This window comes from Panthera uncia (assembly GCF_023721935.1).
Source record: "Panthera uncia isolate 11264 chromosome C1 unlocalized genomic scaffold, Puncia_PCG_1.0 HiC_scaffold_3, whole genome shotgun sequence".
NCBI lineage: Eukaryota > Metazoa > Chordata > Mammalia > Carnivora > Felidae > Panthera > Panthera uncia.
Window position 1 is genome coordinate 26,721,121 of NW_026057584.1, and position 22,570 is coordinate 26,743,690.

At 39.1% G+C, this 22,570-nt stretch overlaps 1 protein-coding gene across 3 annotated transcripts in view; it reads right to left on the bottom strand.

The window, feature by feature from the left end:
- Positions 1-22,570, bottom strand: part of UNC80 (unc-80 homolog, NALCN channel complex subunit) — a 224,490-nt gene that overhangs the window by 86,491 nt on the left and 115,429 nt on the right. For all 3 annotated transcript variants that reach the window (XM_049615007.1, XM_049615005.1, XM_049615006.1), the window contains 4 exons: positions 20,789-20,889; positions 15,761-15,961; positions 7,879-7,986; positions 6,535-6,673 (listed from right to left, as the gene is read on the bottom strand). In XM_049615007.1, coding sequence (XP_049470964.1) covers positions 6,535-6,673; positions 7,879-7,986; positions 15,761-15,961; positions 20,789-20,889 — 549 coding nt within the window. The remainder of the gene's footprint in view (positions 1-6,534; positions 6,674-7,878; positions 7,987-15,760; positions 15,962-20,788; positions 20,890-22,570) is intronic.

The window sequence follows — 22,570 nt, forward strand, 5'->3', positions numbered from 1 at the left end:
GTCCTGGATCCTAGCTCTGCAGCTTCTGCATTATGGACTTATAGACTTTATTTGAGCATTTCTTTTTCTGTATTGGGTCTGGAAACTGGCCTGAGTTAGCCTGGGTCAGACTGGGTTCCAAGGACTGATTCAGATTTAGAAACTGGACTGGGTCTGGGGTCAGAAGTAAACTGGACTGGTCTAATATGAGGCCTCAGGTGAATAAAATTTTGTTTTAAGGCTGAACAAGTAAGGTTAACCTTACCAAAGATAGTCTTGAATCACGAAGCCACAGTGGATAACTTAATCATCTCAGATAAGCTCATTCATTTATGAAAGGCCCTAAAGAAAAAAGGGTCTCAGCCAGGCACTCACTATAATTGTTATTTGGGATGGCTCTGGATTTGGGGAGGGTAGTATGTTTTGCATCATCTTTGTCCCCTCTTGTGTCCATGGGGTTGTTCAGTACTGCCAGAAATATTTACTATTTGTCTCAGATGAAACCTGAGAAATTATTCAAAAGGATTTATTCATTCATTCATTCATTCATTCATTCAAGTAGCTCTATGGTCAGAAGTTGGCCAAATTGGAAATTGATATTCAGAGCTCCATAGAAACTTTTTCTTTTAGGGCTTCTCTCCTAAGTCAAAATGAAACTAAGAGCCCGGAGGGATAGAAACATTCTGAAGCCACTGTGGAAGGATTTACTAAAACATTCCAAAGAAACACAGTCATAAATCTAGAACATAGGAATCTTGATTTCCATCTTAGTTGATCTCCCAGATATAAAGAAGCAATTTGAGGATAATGTAGCTGGATGGCTGGGTAAGCATCTTGATGTTCAAATTACAACATAGTTCTTTGAGGAATTAATAAATTATCTTCTACTTATCAAACAAAAACAGAAATGCAGCCCTAGAAACAAAGCATACCTATCTTCTCTACCAATCTCTAAACCCCTATTCATCTCAGAAGGATTTCAGATATTATAAGAAATGTGGATTTAGGGAACAAAAGCCCTTCTTGAAGAAATTTACATCCTTTCTGTGTGCCTTTGAGATGTAAATGTTCTATCTGGTCTTCCTTAGAAACCTAGAGCCAAGTCGAAATGCAAACTTCAGGGAGGTGATTTTTATCAGAAAAAAAAAAAAAAAGGAGACTACTTGAGAAATTAGGTGAATGAAAATCTTTAGCCTTTTCCACAAATATCGGTAAAAGAATTAGCCATCTGAGCAAGTAATCTTAACTTATTCTATCTGCCAGAAACACACTTTAGATCCAAATGTTTTTTTCATAAACTAGTCAGTTTTGCATTATCACACCTGTCTCATGGCAAAAATTTTAAAGCAAATGCTACAAGATCTCTGTGTCTGTCTATATATTTATGTATGTCTATGCATGTATGTTGCAGATGTGTGATATATTCTTACTCCAGATGATATTGCCAAAATTAATTTGTAAAGAACTCTATTTATTGGATTAAAGATAAATAAGCACTTATATAAATCAAATATACTCTCAGAAATATAGAAACTAAATGAAATGTTTTTCAAGTTCAAAAACAAACAAAAAACAGAACAAAATCTGAATGGTGTGAAAAGAATTGTTTGAAGGCTTATAGAAAGGAATCTTTGAAAAGAAATTTTACATGTGGCTGGAATGGACGTATTTAAGTTTTTAAATAATGAGGTTTTTTAAAATGTTTATTTTTTTTTTTTGAGAGAGACAGAAACAGAGTATGAGCGGGGGTGGGGCAGAGAGAGAGGGAGACACAGAATCTAAGCAGGCTCCAGGATCTGAGCTGCCAGCACAGAGCCAGACGCGGAACTCGAACTCACAAACTCACAAACTGTGAGATCATGACCTGAGCTGAAGTCGGACGCTTAACTGACTGAGTCACCCAGGCGCCCCTAAATAATGAGTTTTAATATTAAAAACACACTGGTAAAAAAATTAGAATTTGGTTTTGTCTCACCAAAACAAAACAAAACAAAAAAACCAAACTTTTCGTGGACTATTAGGTTTTCATAAAAGATTGTGAAAAGTGTTTTTTTTTTTTGTTTTTTTGTTTGTTTTTTACCTTTTGGATAATCTACCTGGAAAATGAAGATTTTATGCCTTGCCAAAATAATTTACTGTGCTTCATGTTGTCTTTATCAGGTCTTTAATAACTCAAAAAAACTCAATCCTTTTATTATTAAAAGAGCTAAATTTGGTTCAGAACTATGTAACTTTCTGTATTTACCTTTAAAATCCATTGTGGCTTAAATAGATAATTAAGTATTATTTCATAATGATCTGAGATCCTACTTAGTCAAATGTTCAAACTTTTTGACATTTTGGCAACTTCCCAAAATCAAATTCTAAATGAAGTCTTTTTGATTTCAAAGTAACTGGGTTTTCCCAGAGGGCCCCTAGAAAATCTCAAAGAATGTCTCTCGCCTCTGAAGAGAGATGTTAAACTAATTAGGTTTATTTGGCATGTTAAATTATGTGGAAGCATTGTCAAGTAAGAAGTGTTAATAAACATTCTTAAATTATATATGTATGGATATATGTTACCAATACATATATATTGTTCAAAGTTTCTAGGAAGTTGTTAATACTCTCATGGTCCAATTATTATCCTAAATTATTGCATACCATAGAAATAACTCATTTTCTTTACCAAATGAACTCCCATCAGATCTTTAATCATGGCCACTTTTTAAGTCTTTTTGTCATTTGTAGACAGTTCTTGTTTTATTCTGATGCTTTGACAAAAAGCATCTTCAGAAAGATTCATGGTAAGATCATAAAACTGAACTGGTTAAGCATTTCCAGAACTAATGGAAAAACAATTCAAGTAGAACAAGAATTAATGATATGAGATTGAATGTATTGATGAGGATGATTAAAATTTTAAATAACTTTTTCTTTGAAACATTGCTGGTTCCTTAATGTTTTATTTTTCCAGATTTAAAGATACTTTTTTCTCTTTTCTCTTAAGCTATCTATGACTTAACAGTAATTTTATAAACCGTATTGAAATAAAACATTCACTTTTCTCTTCACCTGATTCCTCCAGAATTCAGAAACTCATTGAGTATTCTTACTTTCATGACAATGTAATTATTTGCATAAGTTCAATAAGAACCTGTTTTTCATATAAGAGGGCACAACTGGAAACATTTGTTTTATCACTGAGACTTTGACTGGAATATTGTATTTGAGAACATGCATAAAATCAGATATGACCAGACAATTTTAAGGAAGTAAGGTTGACTTTATGGAGTCAATAATAGCTCATTGGAAAAACTGGCCTGGTACCTTGCTTACAGGATTCCCTGCAACCTTACCAGGTGAGTAAGAAAGGTCATTTCTGGGAAGGCCCAGGAAACTCAAGATATCCTGGGGACCTCAAGAAGATTGAAATTCAGCCAAATCTATAGGTATTCCAGGTGAAGTCTCATATTGAGTTCTTCTCTTGGTTTCTCAGCCTGGAGAGGTTTTTATTTTTGTTTTTTCCTGATTTTTTTAAATGTTTTTTTTATTTTTGAGACAGAGAGAGACAGAGCATGAGTTGGGGAGGGGAAGAGAGAGAGGCAGGCACAGAATCTGAAGCAGGCTCCAGGCTCTGAGCTGTCAGCAAGAGCCTGACATGGGGCTCGGACCCAAAAACCATGAGATCATGACCTGAGCTGAAGTTGGACACAACCTACTGAGCCACCCAGGCACCCCTGGAGAGTTTTTCAAAATCCAATCTACAGGGGCGCCTGGGTGGCTCAGTTGGTTAAGCGTCTGACTTCGGCTCAGGTCATGATCTTGTGGTCCGTGAGTTCGAGCCCTGCGTCGGGCTCTGTGCTGACAGCTCAGAGCCTGGAGCCTGTTTCAGATTCTGTGTCTCCCTCCTTCTCTGACCCTCCCCTGTTCATGTTCTCTCTCTCTCTGTCTCAAAAATAAATAAATGTTAAAAAAAAAAAAGATAAAATCCAATCTATGATTCTTATAAAAAGTTCCAGCAAAACAGATTTGAAATAAGCCTATATGTTCAATCACTATTCCTGCTGTACTTAGGTAAATAATAAGGTCATTAATAAGTTTAATGAAACTAGATTTATTTTGCAAACAAATTAATTAGTCTTACAGTGATTATCTTTGATAGAAATGAACATGATTGTAAAGGAAAAATTATGTTGCAGTAAAAAATTGTAACACTTGTGAATATCAGATTCCAGTCCTGTTCATTGTCATTGAGGTTATTTATCTGTACACCCAACTAGATCTTGAATCTCCTATTTTCCTTAAATGTCTGGCCACCACTCCCAAACTAATGTTCCCCACTTTCTGATTTGGAATCATTAAGAACAAAAACTGTCCTTGAATGTCCTTGGAAGGGACCATACCAGTTCCTCTTTACTACCCAGATGGCGGCCAAACTTCAGGGACTTGAATGGTAGGTCTACATCCTTCATGAGAGAGTTTCTCTAAACTCTTGGAACTGCATACCAGCTGGAGATCTGACCTTAAAATTGACTAGGGAGCTTCCTCCTCGGATACAGATTGCATTTTGGGGACAGCTTTCTCAAGATGGCAGATCAAGATCATCATCTCCAATATTAAACTTATTCCTTTTGCCTTTTTGCTACTTGCTTTTTTCTGTTAATGAACAGTAAAGACAGTGCTTGTCAGCCCTGACAACTATGGCTACATCTACTGCTAAGGCCATAGCTGTACAACAAAATCTCTGTATTTTCCTGGTAAGGTGGTTTCAGATAATAAAATTGCTTCAGATTACTTATTGGCTAAACACAGAAACTTCTGTGCCATGATAAAATAGCCCTTGCTGCACCTGGCTCAAAACATCTGGCATTGTAGCAAATACAAGAAATTAACAAATAGGCCACTTGGCTAAAAACAGGTACATTAACTGGTACCAACTAGTTTGGGTCATGGAGACCCTGGCTGAGGAGCACCCTTCAGTCTCTTGGCATTATACTCCTAATAGTTATCATTATAGTCTCCCTGGTGTGCTATGTTGTCTCAGTGTTCTTAAATGCACGGTCACAGCATCAACCATATATTACATGGTCTCACTTGCTCAGAAGAGCAGAAAGAAGATGAACAAAGAGGGAAATAGTAAAAACGATTGTTTTACGGATCTGACATCATAACCTATGAGTTTCACAATGAAATAAGAGCAACTTAACTCTGATCTGACTGAGGGTAGCACTAATACCAAATTTTTGGATCTCTTATATATGAGAGGATGACCACAAGGGGAAATTTGTTCATTAAACAAGGAGGCCATTAGAATGATGTGGCACTAATCCTGCAGTGACCTATGTAAGCCAGCAAGAATCTAAGCCTGTAAATGCCTTAAGGTTACAAATCATAAAGCTAAAAGCCATAAAAGCCAACTAGGCTTTTAGCTATAGCCAGTCAATAATTGCCTTACTTTGCTTCTGTCCTTTTTCTTTAAAAAATTTTTTTAATGTTTATTTTTGAGAGAGAGAGAGAGAGAGAGAGAGGACAGAGTGTGAGCAGGGGAGGGGCATACAGATTAGGAGACAAAGATTCTGAAGCAGGCTCTAGGCTCTGAGCTGTCAGCACATAGCTCGATATGGGGCTTGAACCTATGAACTGCGAGATCATGACCTGAGCTGAAGTTGGATGCTCAATAGATCGAGCCACCCAGGTGGCCCACCTTTTTCTATAAAAAGCTCCCTGAGCTCCTGTTGGTAAAGCACTCCCAGTTTGGTGCTGCCTGATTTGAATAGATTTTTCTTCAAATAAATTCTTAAAAAAATCTTTTAGATATAAAAGAAAAATGGAAAGTTCAAAAGTCTTTATGATATGTCTTATTTGTGTGAAAGAGAAAACATAACATATACATTGGTACTTAGGTATATATCTATATCTATATCTATATATAGATAGTGTACCCTAGCAAGAGTCCTGAAAGACTTAAAAATTGTCACTTCTGGGGAAGAGACTGAGAGTCATGAGGAAGAGATACTTTTAGCTTCATACACTTATGTATTATTTGAGATTTTACCATGTACATTATGGAATTAAAACAACTGTATAAAACTAAAAGAATATGTACAAAAAGTGGAAAAAACATGAAAAACCCACATTTTGCATGTCCTTTTTACTAGCTGTGTGTCTTTGGCTATGTCATCTACATTTCAACAAATCTGTTTCGATATTGTCATTTGGACACAAAATATTACTTGTATCGATTTAGTGAAGTTAATGATGACGGCTCACGGTAAATCTGGGAGATCACAACACACAAAAAGAAGTTTCTCTTTTTGTGAAGCACGGCGGAAATGCAGGTTCTGGGGAAAATCACTCTATTTAATTTGGTAAGGCCACACTGCTCTTGTGCAGTCTACGGGGTAAACATAAAGGGTGGGTGGCACCTTAGCCTCCCTCCCTGTAGTGCACAGCTCTGTCTCGAGTTCTAGCAATTGCTCTGGGTCTGACCTTGGAATGAAAGGGAGTGGATGTGCGTCTCAGTTAAACACCCAGGATGAGTGGCAAGCAGGGTCCCGGGTGCTCTGTCTTTACCTGCCGCCCCTGCCATGTGCTCATCCATGCTGAGCAGAAGCTCCCAGGCAGCTGGCTGGATGTCTCCATACATCTCCTCTGTCAGAATCGGTGCTGCCTTGATTAGCAGAGATAAAGGGGCAGGCGACAGGCTCATCACCTGGGAAGAGATGGAAGTCACGTCTTAAAATCTTCGAAGACACTGATTGCTGCACTCCTCTTGGAACCTACGTGCCGCGTCCCTTCTCTGCTTTCCTTAAATGACTGTAAAATGCTTCCTAAAATGGGAGCATACTTATTGGCATGGTGTATAATAAGCTTTATACCTCATTAGTTGATTATAATTACAAAACGACACGCTACTTTTAAAATGCTTTCACCGCAAAAACTATTCTGCAGCCACCTAAGAAATAAGCTGTAGGATGAGCTCTATGAGAAAAGCCAGTACATCTTTGTGTTAAAAGTCCTGATGGGCTTTCAAAGCGTCCTATTTTCCTTTCTCTTAGGACTTGAGGTCCACTGAAGACAGTGAGCAGCCTCTAATTTACAAAGGAGTTCCATTCAGAAAGTCAGTTTTCTAAGCCAGTAAATGTGGATGACATTTTCCCTTTAAAACATTGTGTACTGTAGTTAATGCCCCAGATTAGGCCACACAAAACATATTGAATCCATTATTTCAGATACTTTAGGTGATAAATGTAGGTTCTGGACAGTCTAGGTCTTTAACCGTTTTAAATACTTTCCAGAAACACAAGTTGTTTTTCTTCCCTCCCTGCCACCCGCCCCCACCCCCCCACCCTGCTGCCTGACTCGGGAATACACGTAACGATTTAGAGTTTAGGGTTTAGGCTGTAATAACAATATAACAATGTGTCAAGCACTGGGTAAGTAGTTAAGTGTACTACCTCTTTTAATCCAGGCAATAATCCCTTGAGACGGGTCTAGTGTTATAATCCCCCTATTATGGATAAGGCAAATAAGACCAAGAGACATTGAACAACTTGCCCAAGGTCCCAGAGCCAGAGCGGCAGATGCGGGATTTGAACCCAGAAAATCACATCCTCAGAGCTGTGAGCATGGCTACCACACGCTGGTGGGGGATTAGCTCCATGGAGTGGAGTGAGTGAGAGGAGACATTTTCCAGCCACGCTCCCCAAGCTGGGGCTCTGTGGAAGCTCGCTGGCTAACGAGAAGGGATTTTTTTTTCCTGCAATTTCCTGCAATAGAGACCCACCAATTAAAGGGTTCTCTATGCTAACACTGTGCCAACTGGCCCTGTAGGTCTCAAGCATTAGTAAAAAGGGTATTTGGCGCCCTCCTCCCCCATGACTGCTCCATGAATATTTCTGATCCAGATGTCAATACCTGCAGTCTGATGTATTTCAGCATTCCAGAGTCCTTTTTGCCTTCCAGGTTGGCATCAGAAACTCTCTTCTTCAGAGAAGGTGTCCTCAGGCATGACTTCTCTGAGCACTGCAAAGAACAGGAGATCAGTGACAAAGAGTGTCACATCCTCTCAAGGCCAACAATGCTGTTTTCCCCCAGTCTCCAAACAACCATCTTCTTCTTTTTTTCTTATTTATATTTTTAAAATACTTTTATTTATTTTTTGAGAGAGCAGAGTATAAGTGGGGGAGGGGCAGAGAGAGAGGGACAGAGGATCTGAAGCAGGCTCTGCACTGACAGGCTGACAGCAGTGAGCCTGATGTGGGGCTTGAACTCACAACCTGTGAGATCATGACCTGAGCCAAAGTCAGATGATCAACCAACTGAGCCACCCAGGCACCCCACAACTATCTTCTTCTAGCGGGGGGGGGGGCAGTTTAGGCCTTTTTGGAGGCCCACACTTTCTGAAATTGATGAAAACAGCTCATTTTGGTATGAAAGAGAGCTCAGAGATAGCTACAAGCTCCTCTTTTGCCACAGAGGCCCAGAGAAGCGGAATAACTTGACCAAGTTACAAAGCTGGCCATTAGCAGAATTAAAACAAGACAAGGATCTGTTGACTTCCACCTCAGGACCCATTGTATCCCAGAAAGCTGTTTAAAACCACAAATATTAAAAAAAAAAAAAGTCAGTTAAAACTTAATAGCTCTTTTACGGGGTTGGATGTTACAAGGTGGCCATTTGGTCATGGAAGAAAGAACGTATTTCATAAAGGAGTGTTGGGAAGTAAGAAATAGACTCATCAAGGAAGTATAAGTCCACAGCATTTATTATCTAGGCCTGAACTGTAAGGTAAAATGATTTCTTTAAAAATCCAAACTCATTTGGAAAACAAAAGCAAAAACCACACTCGCCTATGGGAGGCAGCAACTCTTCTTTCAAATTGTCTCCTCAACCAGGGTACCAAATAAAATGGACTCATCTGCATAAACACGGAGGAGGCAGTTCTCTGACTCTCTGAATGCCGAGGGATGGAGTGGACAGAGCAGCTGGGAGAATGATTGTTCCTAATGGTGACAGGCTCTTGCTTATTTATACTGAGTCTTGATCACTCCTCATTTTGCACCCTGGGCTGTGCAAAGAGGGGATCCATCCTTCTACACGGAACAAACGCTCATTTGTTTTTCCACAGACATGTCAATGAAACACTTTCTCCCTCCATGCTGGGGGAAAAAACTGAGCTCCTCAAGAACTTTTGAGCAAAACTGCACAATGTTAGAGATGGAGATATTTGAAAGAAAAGACATATCTAAAAGTACCTGCATATTCCAAGAAAGTCTTTCAAAGCTCTGACAAAAACACCTTAGACAATGCATCTGGTGTGTGACTAGTAAGGAATGAACTTTTAGAATGAATCTACTTAGAAACAAATGAACCAGAGCTCTTGCTCTGTTTTCTAAATATAAAAACACGGGGGCACATACTTGGGAACACATCTCATTTGAGGAGATAAATCCGGCATTGCGTTTTTTCCTGTAAATGTAAAAACAATATACAGTAATATACATGCTTGTTTTATAATTTAGAAACTGTTCTAAAACCAGATGGCAGTAACTTACCATATAAATATAGGGGTTTATTTGACTTCCTGTTTTAAAAATTCAAGGTATTTTAAAAGTGACATCTCTTTTTTATTCTTTCTATTTACAAAACTATATATGTAAATTGTAGAACATCTGGAAAACACAGAAAAACTTGGAAGAAGAAAAGAATATGTCTATGATCCCTAATCCAATGATGCCCATTATTTTGTTCCTTTCAGCTTTTTTCTACTCTGTGCCTCTTAACATAGTGGTGAGGATGTTATGTATGTGACATACAAGTTTAAACATTTCATTTTATCAGGATCTTATAATGAATATTTCCCTAGGTCATTACAATTATTTTAAAATATGATTTTCAAAGTTTATTAATAGTTCACCCCTTTCTCCTCTGGCTGGACATTTTGTCTTTTTTAGGGTTACTTTTGAATTTACTTCTTGATTAAATTATATGTTTTTTAATCAGGCAGATACCAGCTTAGAATAAAAAGGGTGAACATTCATGTTTGCCTCTGACACTCTGGTAAATGTAGGATTCTGTTTAATCCTATTAACTAGGGACAGAAGGTATATGTCAAGCTTCTCAGATCTCAAACGTTTAATATTCTGGCATGCTTCCCTAGGAAGTATGGTGTATTCTGGTGCCTCATCATAGTTAGGATGCTTGTTTTAGAGGAAAGGGAAGGTAATTAGAAGGGCTTTCAGACTAGGGTGATGGGCTAGGCACTCTTCCCACATGACTTGTTGAGGTTTGAAATGTAGGTATCGAAGATGGGTACTTGTGTGATAAGCACTTGGTATGTACCCAACTCTCTCTACTGATGTGACCCCTAACTCAGACCGACAAGGCTATCATCAGTGGCTTTTTAGATTTAGTAACTTGATGTAAAACTTGGTTAGAAGAGAGCTAGGAGCTAGATGGAGCAGGAGACTAGTTCTGAAGGCATCTATTGGTTGTTGGTGTTTCATGGAAGAGTAAGAAATTTCACTGGACTGTGAGTTGCATATGCTCGTTCAAATTACACATCCAACTGGGACCTGTAAAGAAACCCGAGACTGTAATCCAAGACCAAAGGACAGAATGTATCACTAATAGAGGATGGCACTCATTGTTGACTCAATTTACCCAAGGGAGATATGGTCAATGGGAGGCAGCTAGACAGCCCCATGAGATGTCAGGGATCCTGGGGCATGCTTGCTGTGGCATGGCATAGATCTTGGACCACTGCCATTTTCTTTTCTCTGTGTGTCTTGGGATATATATTCACCATATTTGACTCTGGGACTTCTCTCCTCATTCTGACCATTATTGGTTAAAGTTTCAATGCAAAACCAATTATTTGACTGGCCAGAGATTTATCCCTTGGGATGTTTGGATCATAAAGAGGAGGAGTTGAGCCCACCAAATTCCTGTCCTAGGGAATTAAGGGGCACAGAGTCTGATTCATGGGCGATGGTTGCTGGGGCTGAGAAATGATAGTGCAACCTGGAGATTTTCAGGTTATACACAAGATGAATAAACATGAGGAGCAGGTCAGGGGACAGAGATGGGTGAGCGGGTGGAGATACAGAAAAAAGCAGAGATGAGACACTATATCCATTCTGATAGGGACCACAGCTTTCTCATTCCTCTGAGGCTCAGCTATTTCCTGGTCTGTCCCTGGTTTCATGAGATTCTGCTGTGTCCCTTGGAGAAACTCTAATTATTTGAACAAGTTTCAGGGAGATTCTTCCAATAAAAGATTATTGACCAGAGAGGCATAATACTTAATTACTTTAAGTAAAAAATGTACTTATTCATTTAATAATTCAAGACTGCTTATTAAGAGTTAGCCATAAGCCAGGAACTGAGCTAACTTTTGGGGATATGCTGAAGAACAAAACTCCCTTGGTGCTTGCCTTCACGGAGAGTATATCTCACTGGGAGGGACAGATAGCAAGCAAGGAAACAAATGAAAAATCATAGTAAGCACAAATGCCACGAATGATGATTTGCTATGGAAATGATGGGGTATTTGAAACCAAAGAAAATTGGAGCCAGTCTACCAAGATCTCTGGGAAAGAGATCTTCCCAGAAACATGTTTCATGACGAGAGAAGTCCAATTATTTCCCTAAAGATAACCAAGACCTTTGTGCCTCACACATCTTTGACACGTGAGTATGAATGGGAAGACATTCTGGCAGATGAAGTCAAGACCCAGGGTCTGCTCTTGGTCTCAACAATAGTCTCTTCCACAGCTTTGGAAAAACATTAGTCCTGCAGGAAATCAGTTGGCCTCTTGCCACTTTCATTGGCTTTGCAGAATTTACTGATGCTGTGCCCTTTCTTTTTTGGGCACGTATCACTTTTTACATCCCTTTCCTTTCTGTCTGAAAGGAAAAGAAAATTTTTGTTTTATCTACTCCTTTTTTTTCATCGGCAAGCACTAACTCAACATTTACTCTGTCCAAAACATGGCATTGGACAAGAAAGATATATGTAGGAAAGTCAAAGAATTCTTTGGTGAAGGTTTTATATATATATATATATATATATATATATATATATATATATATGGTTTATAAAAACCTCCTAAGCTTGGAAGTGCACTAAAATAGACTAGCAGGATGTACAGTGACTCTCTGAGCATTGAAATGTAGATTAGCAGATTGATCAGAGTTACATGCGTTACAAAATGTACTAGCTGCCACAAATATATTCTGCCATAAAAACCAATTTAAAAGGAAACAGGAATGAAATATCAATTGCTCATAAAGTTCAATTTTAATCAGAATCACTGCTTTTATTCTTGATTTACTGCCTACTCTGTTTTCATTTTGACCCTAGAAATGTGGGTATTGTTCAATAACGTGACAGATTCAGCACAGGAAATGGAAACATCAGGAGGGAACAAAAAAGAGCTTGCACAGGAGGCTGGCATTTTGAAAATAAAATGTTTATCACAGCAGACTCAATATATTTTTTTTCAGCTCTTCACCTGCATTACTAATTTAAATATGTTAAGATTAGAGGACACCTAACTCCTGCTTTACATTCTCTTCCTCTTTCCCAAAATGTGAGCATCATCTAAGGTTGGTAAGACTCTTCTGCTTCAGGCCAGCATCCTTGTCGGGCCTGAGGTAAAGGGCACTCATGAACTAGAGAGCCCACTCGGCCATTTAGTATTTGTTGTCTCTGTGCTGTAGGAGAAGAACTCTAGTACATACCACATGGGATACAAAGTGTGTAAGACTGCCAATTTTCCAGAACTTTCTAATTAAGTGGCAGAGGAGAAATGGGGATATAAAGAGCCCCATTTTGTAGGCAGAGTGATCTTTTTGTTTTTTTAATTTTTTAAAATTTATTTTGAGAGAGACAGAGTGAGAGGGGTGGGCAGAGAGAGAGGGAGGGAGAGGATCCCAAGCAGGCTCCACACGGTCAGTGCTGAGCCCAACACAGGGCTTGAACCCATGAACCATGAGATCATGACCTGAGCCAAAACCAAGAGTCAGACGCCTAACTGACTGAGCCACCCAGGTGCCCCAGGAAGAGTGATCTTATAATTCTCAGAGCCTGATGCTACGCATGGAATAAAGACTAAAGTCCTTCCCAGAGCCTGAGTGGCCCCATGTTGTCTGATCTGCCTGTGCTGCATGCACGAAAGTCCCCTGTGTTTCAGCCACGGTCCTTTGTACTCCTCTTCTCTCAGGTTGGAAAATTCCATATTCAGTTAATATTCATGCATCCTTCAGTCAAAGCTCACTCATTACTCTTATTTCCCTTAACAAGTTCAAAGTCTTGTTCATAAGCTGTCTCAGCACAGTGTGTTTCTTTTTCCTTGCACTTACTGCTGTTGCAGTTTTATAGCAATTTGAGATGTTTATTTGATTAATGTTTGTCTTTCCAACTAGACTGTGTGTATCATATGAAGACAGGGGCCATATTGCTTTTGCCGATTATTACACGCAGCACATAAAATGGACCCAGCATGTCCATAGGTTCTTTAAAAATTTGAAGGTACACTTGGATGGATGGATGGATGGATGGATGAATTAATGAATGAATAATTGAATGAAAAATGAGAAAAGCACAAGTAAAATGCCATTGTAACTTAAAGAAAGGAGGGAATGAAAATAACATTAATTATCCACCATCGTATGCCCTGTGGTTAACTCTAGGAAGATCATAAATGATTTCAAGGAGGCGGTGGAATTTGAATTGGATCTTGAAGGATGTTTGAGTTTGGCCACATATGTATTACAGGTGAAGATACAGTTGGAGCAGTAAGAAATCTCAAAGTGTGTATGATGAACTGTGAACATTGATTTACGTTAGTATATTTTTGCAATGTCCAACATACATGGTTTTCTCCTAAAACTAGGGGAGTTTTTATATGAAGGAGAACTTAACCTAAATAAAAATTCATATACATAACTATGTACATACATACAGATACAAATATATGTATAGGTGTATATTTTTCTTTTTATAACATCATTAACAGTTTATGTAGTTACCCACATTGATCTAGTCCCCCCATGATCTTCCCTCAGAGTATGTGTAGTTTGAATACCATGAAATACAATAGAGTCTAGTAAAAAAAGCTCCAGAGCTTTTTCTGATATTCCATATTTCTGATATTCCATATTTCTAAATTAAAGTGTAGCTGAATATGTTATAGATGTGAGCTGAGACAATCCCATCCTTCTGAGCCTCAACTTTTTCATCTGTAAAATAGGGAGAACAGCATCTCCTGCACAAGGTTTGTAAGAATCAAAAAGCACTCTATCAATGATATATACCTGCATTATAGCCTCACATATATGTTTTGAAAAAAAATACTGGAATATCACATCCCAGAAGGCAAATAGCACACTTATAAGATGTATGAAATACAGATTTTTTTTCTCTAGGATCTTTTGTATTACCCCAAATTTCTTCAGTGAAGTGTAAAATAATTTAAAAAATTCCTTTGCAAAAATTCCTTTGCATTACAAAGTGCTACATGCATGACCCAACTGTGAATTTTTTGTTATTGCTCATATTCTCTAGTTGTTTGATTTATATTTTATTACCATCCCCCACTCCACCAAATCTGGTTTGCAAACTCCTTAGCAGAAAGATCCTGTGCTCCTACTTATTTATTTTTTATTTCTTCCAGAATATCTGGTCTCATATTGTGCCAATAGCAGGTGTACAATGAATGCTCACTGAAATGAATAGGTATTATACCAAAACCTCTTTGTAAAACCACTTGTGAGGAGCAGCTGCTGGGGCAGCCAGAGGCACTCAGTCAGGCATCTTGGCCATCACGCCTGTTCAGGGGCAGGTGGGTGACTCGGGGCCTTCCCGGCAGGGGCACAGCAGCCCTGATCACTGTCTTCATCTTCTGCCAGCTCAGCTGCTCAGTGTACTTGTCAGGAAAGTGCAGCTCAATGTTTAGAAAACATTGTAATAGTTTCTTAAAGGAATTTCCTGTAGTCTGATTTGACCTAGATTACTCAATTATTTATCTGCAAATAGTTGGACCATTTATTACTTATTTCTTAATATATAACTGTATCAGTTTCCTGTTAACTGCTGCAACAAATCACTACAAACTTCATGGCATAAAACAATAAATATTTATTATCTTACGGTTCTCGAGGTCAGATCTAAAATGGATTGGCAGGGCTGTGTTCTTTCTGGAGGCTCTAGGGAATCATCCATTTCTTTGTCTTTTCTGGCTTCTAGAGGCTGCCCCGTTCTATGGCTCATGGCCCTGCATCACTCTGACCTCTGCTTCTGTTGTCACACCTCCTTTTCTGACTCTGACTCTCTTATCTCCTTTTTTCACTTATAAAGACCCTTATGATGACAATGAATCCACCTGGGTATTCAGGATAATTTCCCCCATTAAAAGATTCCTAGTTTATTCACATTGGCAAAATTGTTTTGCCACATAAGGTAACTTATTCATAGGTTCTAGAAACTAGAATGCAGACATCCTTGGGGGTCATTATTCTATCACCATAATGTACCCATCACCACCACTCATACAAGTTCATATTTGTTCACAGAAGTAAAACAAAACCTGGGAAAAGATTCCATGTTGGCTCATAGACATGAACACTAAGCACTTGTCTTTTCTCGCTCATCTTCTGTCTTTGTTGAAAATCACACAGGTCTGTAACCTGGTTTATACAACTGCCGTGGTCTGACATTTGTATTTCCAGAGAAAAGATTGCAGGACATCATTTTCCCTACAATAGGCATATTCTCAGGTGACCATTCACTCACCTCTTTCTGTCTCTTGCCCCGGAGAGCCACATTGCTGATGTTGTTACTCTCCCGGAGGGAGTCCACAGTGTCTCCATAGAGCAGCTTGATGGCCCTGACCAGCCGGGCACAGGAGCGGCTGTGGTGCAGGTAGCAGTGAGGGTGGCAGTAGTCAACATGGGTGCAGATGAAGCTTTGCTGATTGCACAGCAAGATCATGACCTGGAACACAGACATCACTCAGACTCAACCAGGAAATCGGGTTTGAAACCACAGTAATTTACCAATTCCCACGAGAAAGCAGAGTTACAAGCCTTTATGCACTTGGCTTCTTTGATTTCTCCATTCACACTTGATAGATCTTTTCGAAACAATAAAAGGTTAAGTGATATTGAAAAACCAATTATTGTGGAGTATATGATTTCCAAATATTTTCAAATGAAGATTCTAAACTTGAAACACACTAGTTTTTCAGCTCTTATGTTGTGGACGGAGCCAGATTAAAGGGTATAAACTTGTGAGAAATTTTGTGCCAAAGGATTTGGCTGGCCTTTGACAGCTGTGGGATGTCTTTAACTCCAGCCTGCCAATGTGGAATTGAAAACACTTCTGCATCTTCCACCTTGGCCTATAACCTTCAACTGAGCCTGAACCTGACTATAGAGCTTCATTTCTTCTCTCTATAAATTAATTTTTCTTTCGCTTTTAGGCTATTCTAGCTCTTGCGCCTTGATCTGGCTTAAATCCTCACATCACCTGGACTTCCCAAGTAGGGTTCCAGAAAAGAACTCAGTTGTTTTAAAGGATATGGTTATTTTAAGATAAGGAACAAAGGCCTCTGAGTTTGTAACTTCTTAAGTTGCCTTTCTAAAAAGGCAATAGCATTCCTACGTGCACAAGGCTAGTCAAATATGCATAGAGTAATCTTCCGAATGCTTCTATCCTTCATAAAACCAGTTCCCACCCCAACACCTAACCTGTGAGAGACCATGTGCCATATGGGTTGGAGAACATTAAAAGTCCATATGGACAAGGCCAATCAAACCTACCAGGTAGGGCTGCCACACATTTCCTCAGGAACGAGCGGCCCTGCTTACTCAAACTCAGATAACAATATCTCACATCCCTCAAAGTTAAAAAAAAAATAGGTGTTGCCTGAACAGAATATCCAGATTTCTCTCGAGATTCACTTAACATTCCTGATATTCCTGTTTATACTGGTACAAAGCAGGGCACATATAAGAATTGTAAGGTTTCCCTTGTTATTCTCAAATCTGGCTGTTAAAGAGAAATACCAAGAAATTCAAGCAACAACAATAAAAACCAAATAAACAAACACACAAATGGACTTTTGCTTAGGAGATTCTGATTCAGTATAGAATTTCTAGGAGGTGACCTAGAAATCTGTAGTTTGAAAATTATGCTCAGGGATGTCTTTTTGATAGATATATTTCTAAGGTAGTCCCCAAGGATCCCACCTTCTGGCATTAGTGCCTTTGTGAAACCTCCTCCTGTGGAGTATGGGCTGGCCTAGTGACTTGCTTCTAACCAACAGAATGTAGCAAAGAGGATCAGATGTTACTTCTGTAATTAGATTGTGTAAAATAGTGACTTGTCTCTTGTTACCAGACTCTCCTTTACTGGCTTTGACAAAGCAAGTTGCCATGTTGGAAAGGTTCATATGGCAAGGAATGAGGCTGGTCTTTGGCCAACAGCCAGGTGGGAACTGCGGCCTTCAATCAAACAGTCCTTTAGTAACTGAAATTCCACCAACAATCGTGTGGGCTTGGAAACAAACTCTTTCCCAGTGAAGCCTTCAGATAAGACCCCACTCTTGGCCAATACTTTGATTGCAATCTTGTGAGAGAGCATGAAGCAGAGGACCCAGCTAAACTGTGCCAGGATTCCTGGCCCATAGAAACTATAAGCTAATAAATGTGTGTTGTTTAACACACACACACACACACACACACACACACACACATATTAATACATATATTTGAATATATATATTTGAATGCCTGAGATTGCATTTAATACAATGAGGCAGTCAGGACCTGGAAGACAAGATGTGGAAAGGGCATTTACTGAGGTGAGCACAATATGGGCACATGCCACATTTTCCTTCAGGCATAAGTGGCCAAGAAGCCAGGCAAAGCTTTAGGCAATTTCACAAGAGCTGGGAGATAAAAACTGGAGTTCAGAATTGCCAAAAGGAAGAAGAATTGAGTGGACAAGATCCTGTAGAGAAGGTAGACTTGGTGCTGGGTGACTATTTTCCTTCTAGGCATTTGTTGATTGAATAGCTAAGAAGCCAAGCAGGAACCAGCTGACAAGCAGTATGGAGATTTTAGCAGTGTCACTGTAATAGGGAAGCAAAGTTGGAGTTTCTGACCCATCAAGCCCGGAGTTAGTTATAGGACACACACCAGACTCACACTGGAATACTTGATACTAGGAGGTATGTGTTGGAGAGTGGGGTAAGGGGGAGAGCACTACTACAAGTCAAGTCCACTTAGTCCTTGATTGCACTCAGGTGATCTTTGCTGCCTGTCAAAGTATAGGGTGAATCCTCTCTGGAGGGAGATAGCATCATCTGGAACCTCTATAATTCTATAGCTTTTTTAAATTAATAAACTTTATTTTAAAGTAGTTTTAGGTCCACAGCAATAAATTTAGCAGAATGTACAGAGAGTTCCCAAATACCTGCTGCCTCTACACATGCAGAGTGGACTTCATGATCAACATCTTCCACCAGGCTGAATGTTTAATATAATCAATGAATCTACACTGACACATCACTATCATCCAAAGTGCTTAGTTTACATTAAGATTCACTCTTGGTGTTGTACATTCTGTGGGTTTTGACAGATCTATAATGGCATGTATCTATCACTGTGCTTCTATAATTTTTCACCCACCATAACTGGCAAACTGGCAGTCAATGAAATCACTAGGCATATTAAGGAACAGACCAAGAGAAGACAGTACATTCACATATTGGAGTTATCAGTCATGCACTTCAAGTGTGCATGATTCAAATAAAAATTAAAAATATTTTAACTGAATGATAATGAGCATATGATACATTGAATCTTGCATGATAGAGCTAAAGCTGTTCCTAAGGAACATTTATAGTTTTAAATGACTATTTAGTGAAGTGGTTGGAGATCAATTATCTAAGTATCTATATCAAGAAGCTAAGGGATGAAAACACGTTAACCTGAAAGAAAGTAGAAGGAAATAGTAAATAGGAGGAATTAGTGAAACACAACTCAGACATTCCCCAAATGACAAAACCAAAAGCTGATTTTCTGGTTAATAAAACTGACATACTTCTGGCAAGACTGAAAAAAGGGCTGGGGGTAGGAAAGAGAGAGAGAGAGAGAGAAAGAAAGAAAGAAAGAAAGAAAGAAAGAAAGAAAGAAAGAAAAGGTATAACCTACCAACATTAGAAACAATAAAGTTACATCATTGTAGATCCTATAGAATTTAAAAGGACTTTAAGAAAATATTATAAAAACCTTTCTAATAAATGTAAATATTTGGATTAAATTAACAAATTCCTAGGGGAAAAAAAAGTGCCCAAACTGCTCCCAGAAGAAATAAAAAATCATACTATGTAAGTTGAATTTGTAATTAAAAACCTTCCCACAAAAAAATGTTTAGATCTAAGTTTGTACTTAAAGAAGAAATAACACTGTTCTAACACAAATACTTCACAGAAAACTAAAAGCATTACTGAAGGAAATTTAAGAGGTAGGACATAAATTGAGAGATAGACTACTTTATATAGAAGATTCACTGAGTAAATATTTCAATTCCTCAATTTTAAATGATTTTTATATTCAATATAAGGCTGTTTTGAAAGCTTTTTAATAGAAATTAATAGGTGATTTTAAATGGAAATGACTATAGCCAAGAATAGAACAAGCCATCTTGAGGAAGAACAAAGGTGCAAGATTTACCCTTATATGAACCAAACAAACCATAAAATGACAGGGTATGTGACATATAAAGCCAATTACATGCATTTCAAAAACAGACAGAACTAATCTATGGTGACAGAAGTTAGGCTGGTGGTTACTATTAGGGGAGGGGGGTGACTGGTAGAAGGCATGTTTAGAGCTTCTAGAGTGGGACCATGTTCTTGACCTGCTGGTGGTTACACAGATAGTCACTTTGTGAAAATTTATTGAGCTGCACACATAGGTTTTCTATGCTTTTCAACATGTACATTGGACTTCACTAAAGAGTTTACTTTAAAAACAGCTGCCTCAGAGAGTCTTGAAAATTAGGTTCTGGGGATCACTTGCAAACATTTCTGGGGCTCAGCCAGTTGTGATGGCACAGCACTGCAAACTGAGGAGCGTCATGTACCGGCCAGCCCTTATCTGACTCTACCAGGAAGTCAGATTAAAATCACAGAAGGTACAGTCCATATAAGATCACTGACAGTGCAGGAACTATCCCACCAGTTGTGGATCTGATGTTATGCTTCCTTACCTTTCTAATTCTTTCTCATGGCCAGCTCAAACCTTGAACTCTCTAATCCATGCCCAAAGCTTTCTTGAAATCCCCGCCCCCCCCCCCCCCCCCCGCCTATGACCTCTGAAGAAACCTTTGAGGTGTGACCTTTATTATCTTAGATTCTCCACGTCCTGGTTTACAGTTAGATCTATACAGACACAAGACTGACACCATAACCTTGCTCACAGCATCTGTGGTAACCTGTATCAAACTGATGGTGATGCCTGCGGTACCCAGGCTGTCTTGGTCACCAGCCTGGTCTGGTCCCTCGGGATTTTCCCTGACTTACGTTGACCTACAAGCCAGCCATAACAAAGAACCTTCGGTTTTTGTTAAACTTAAAATGGAACACAGTCCAATAGAATACCAACCCTAGTGAGAATTCAGAGGTTCCTATGGTTTTTCTTGGAAGTTAAATTAGATTGATAGTTTTAGTGTACTCTTTTGTCCTCACTCCATAGATCTTTCTCAATACCAAAGGAAATTGATCTCAGGTCTGTCTCTGAGATTCCTACTTACGTGAAGCCATGACATGCTCCTGTGGTAATTTTCCTCTGTGCCAGCAGTACTCATTCCCTCTGGCTCGATGCTGGGCTCACTTGCACTCCAAGGACTCCCTTCTTCAAAAGAAAAATGCCAAGAAAGGTTATATTGTTCAGTCTCTATGGAGAGCATGTTGGTATGGTAGAGTTGTCCATGCTTTTGAATCCTAGGGCAGACTACCGTGGCCCAGTGGGTTAACAGGGCATAGCCTTGACTTTAGTGGAGGAATGTTAATAGGAGCTGTTCCCTTCACCACCAGCTGAACAGGCAATTGCAAAGACATTTATGATCTCTGTTGTGATGGCTTCCATTTTGAGACATGGGAGCAGGGAAGAAACAGAGTCAAGTCCTTGAATTGCTGAGATGAGCAAGCTATTGGTTGAGTGTGCCCAAATCCATTCCAGACTGCCCAGACCTTGCAGGTGTAGTTACAGAGGGACACCAAGCAACCTGCAGTGGCCATATAGCGTGCTGCTGTCTCCTCTGCTGCTGTGACTACGTCTAGTGCCACTGCTCTTGGTACCACCTGGCTTTGCTGTTGCAGCTACTTCAAAAATGGACGGTGCCTCAAAAAAAACTAAGGGAATTTGTAAGCCATTGTGGCCAATCATGGGTAATCCTTTTGTCCAAACTCTTCTCTGTGGAAAAATATGGAGACATTTCTCAGGAATTCACTACATAGTAGACCACACAAGAAAGCTTCGCCCTCAAATCTAAAAGCTTTTCTGGGTCATTTCTATGATGAAACCATGCCGCTAGCCTGCCTATTTTGATCCAGCTGGTCAGGCTAAGTCAATGAATTCAAGTATTAATTGAAATATTTTTCCCCCAAAACTAATTGATGACATTCTTACAACCTCAGACCCGTAACAAAAGAAGTCACAGGTTTGTTTTTTTTTCTATTGTCTCCTTAAAAAAAATAAGCCAAATCTTAACTAATGCATAAATTAGCTATCTTCAAAGGTGAGGGTGGATAGGTATAGAGACAATTCCTATTTAGACTCTCTTTAATTAGATACACTCAGCTTCTATTTCAGTAGACTTGATCGACAATTCATCCACATATCCTGACTGACTTCTGAAACAACTTGCCTAGAAAGGGGAACTTTCTGTTTTGCTTCTCACGGGACTGAATGGCAAAGAAAATGTGCTTTAACTTTTACCTGATAGCTAAATTCCAGGCAGCTGGTGAGTCTTATCTGCATACTTGCTCACTCTTTTCTTGTTAGTAAGATGATCGTCAGGCTCATTGGACTCGCACATTTTGGAGTTCAAAAGTCTCTTTGGATCCTACAGTGACAAACTTCATCTCTAGTCCTTTGATTGTATTCAGAGCTCATGCTCATACTTTACAATCATCCCTTAGTTTATCTTTAAAATGTCCCCTCAGAGTAGGCGAGGGGGGCATAGAATTATTCCCACTGCACAGTTGGAGAAAACAAATCCCTGAGATGCTAACTGACTTGCTGAAGGTCACTCACTGTCAGGTCTAGACAGTCTTTCCCCTGTGATATATAATCTGAGATATATATATATATATTTTTTTTCTGTGAAATAGACGCTTTAACATACAGAAGAACTTTAGCTAGCTGCCCCCAAAGGATTTTCTACATTTTGCTTTCAAGGTCCTGATCAGAACGGAAGTGCAAACATCTGGATTTCAAAAATCTGTCCTGCCATTAAAGTGTTTTCTTTCCCTAACGTATACTGTATATCCTCACTGCTCAAACTGTGGTTCCTGAACCAGCAGCATTAGCT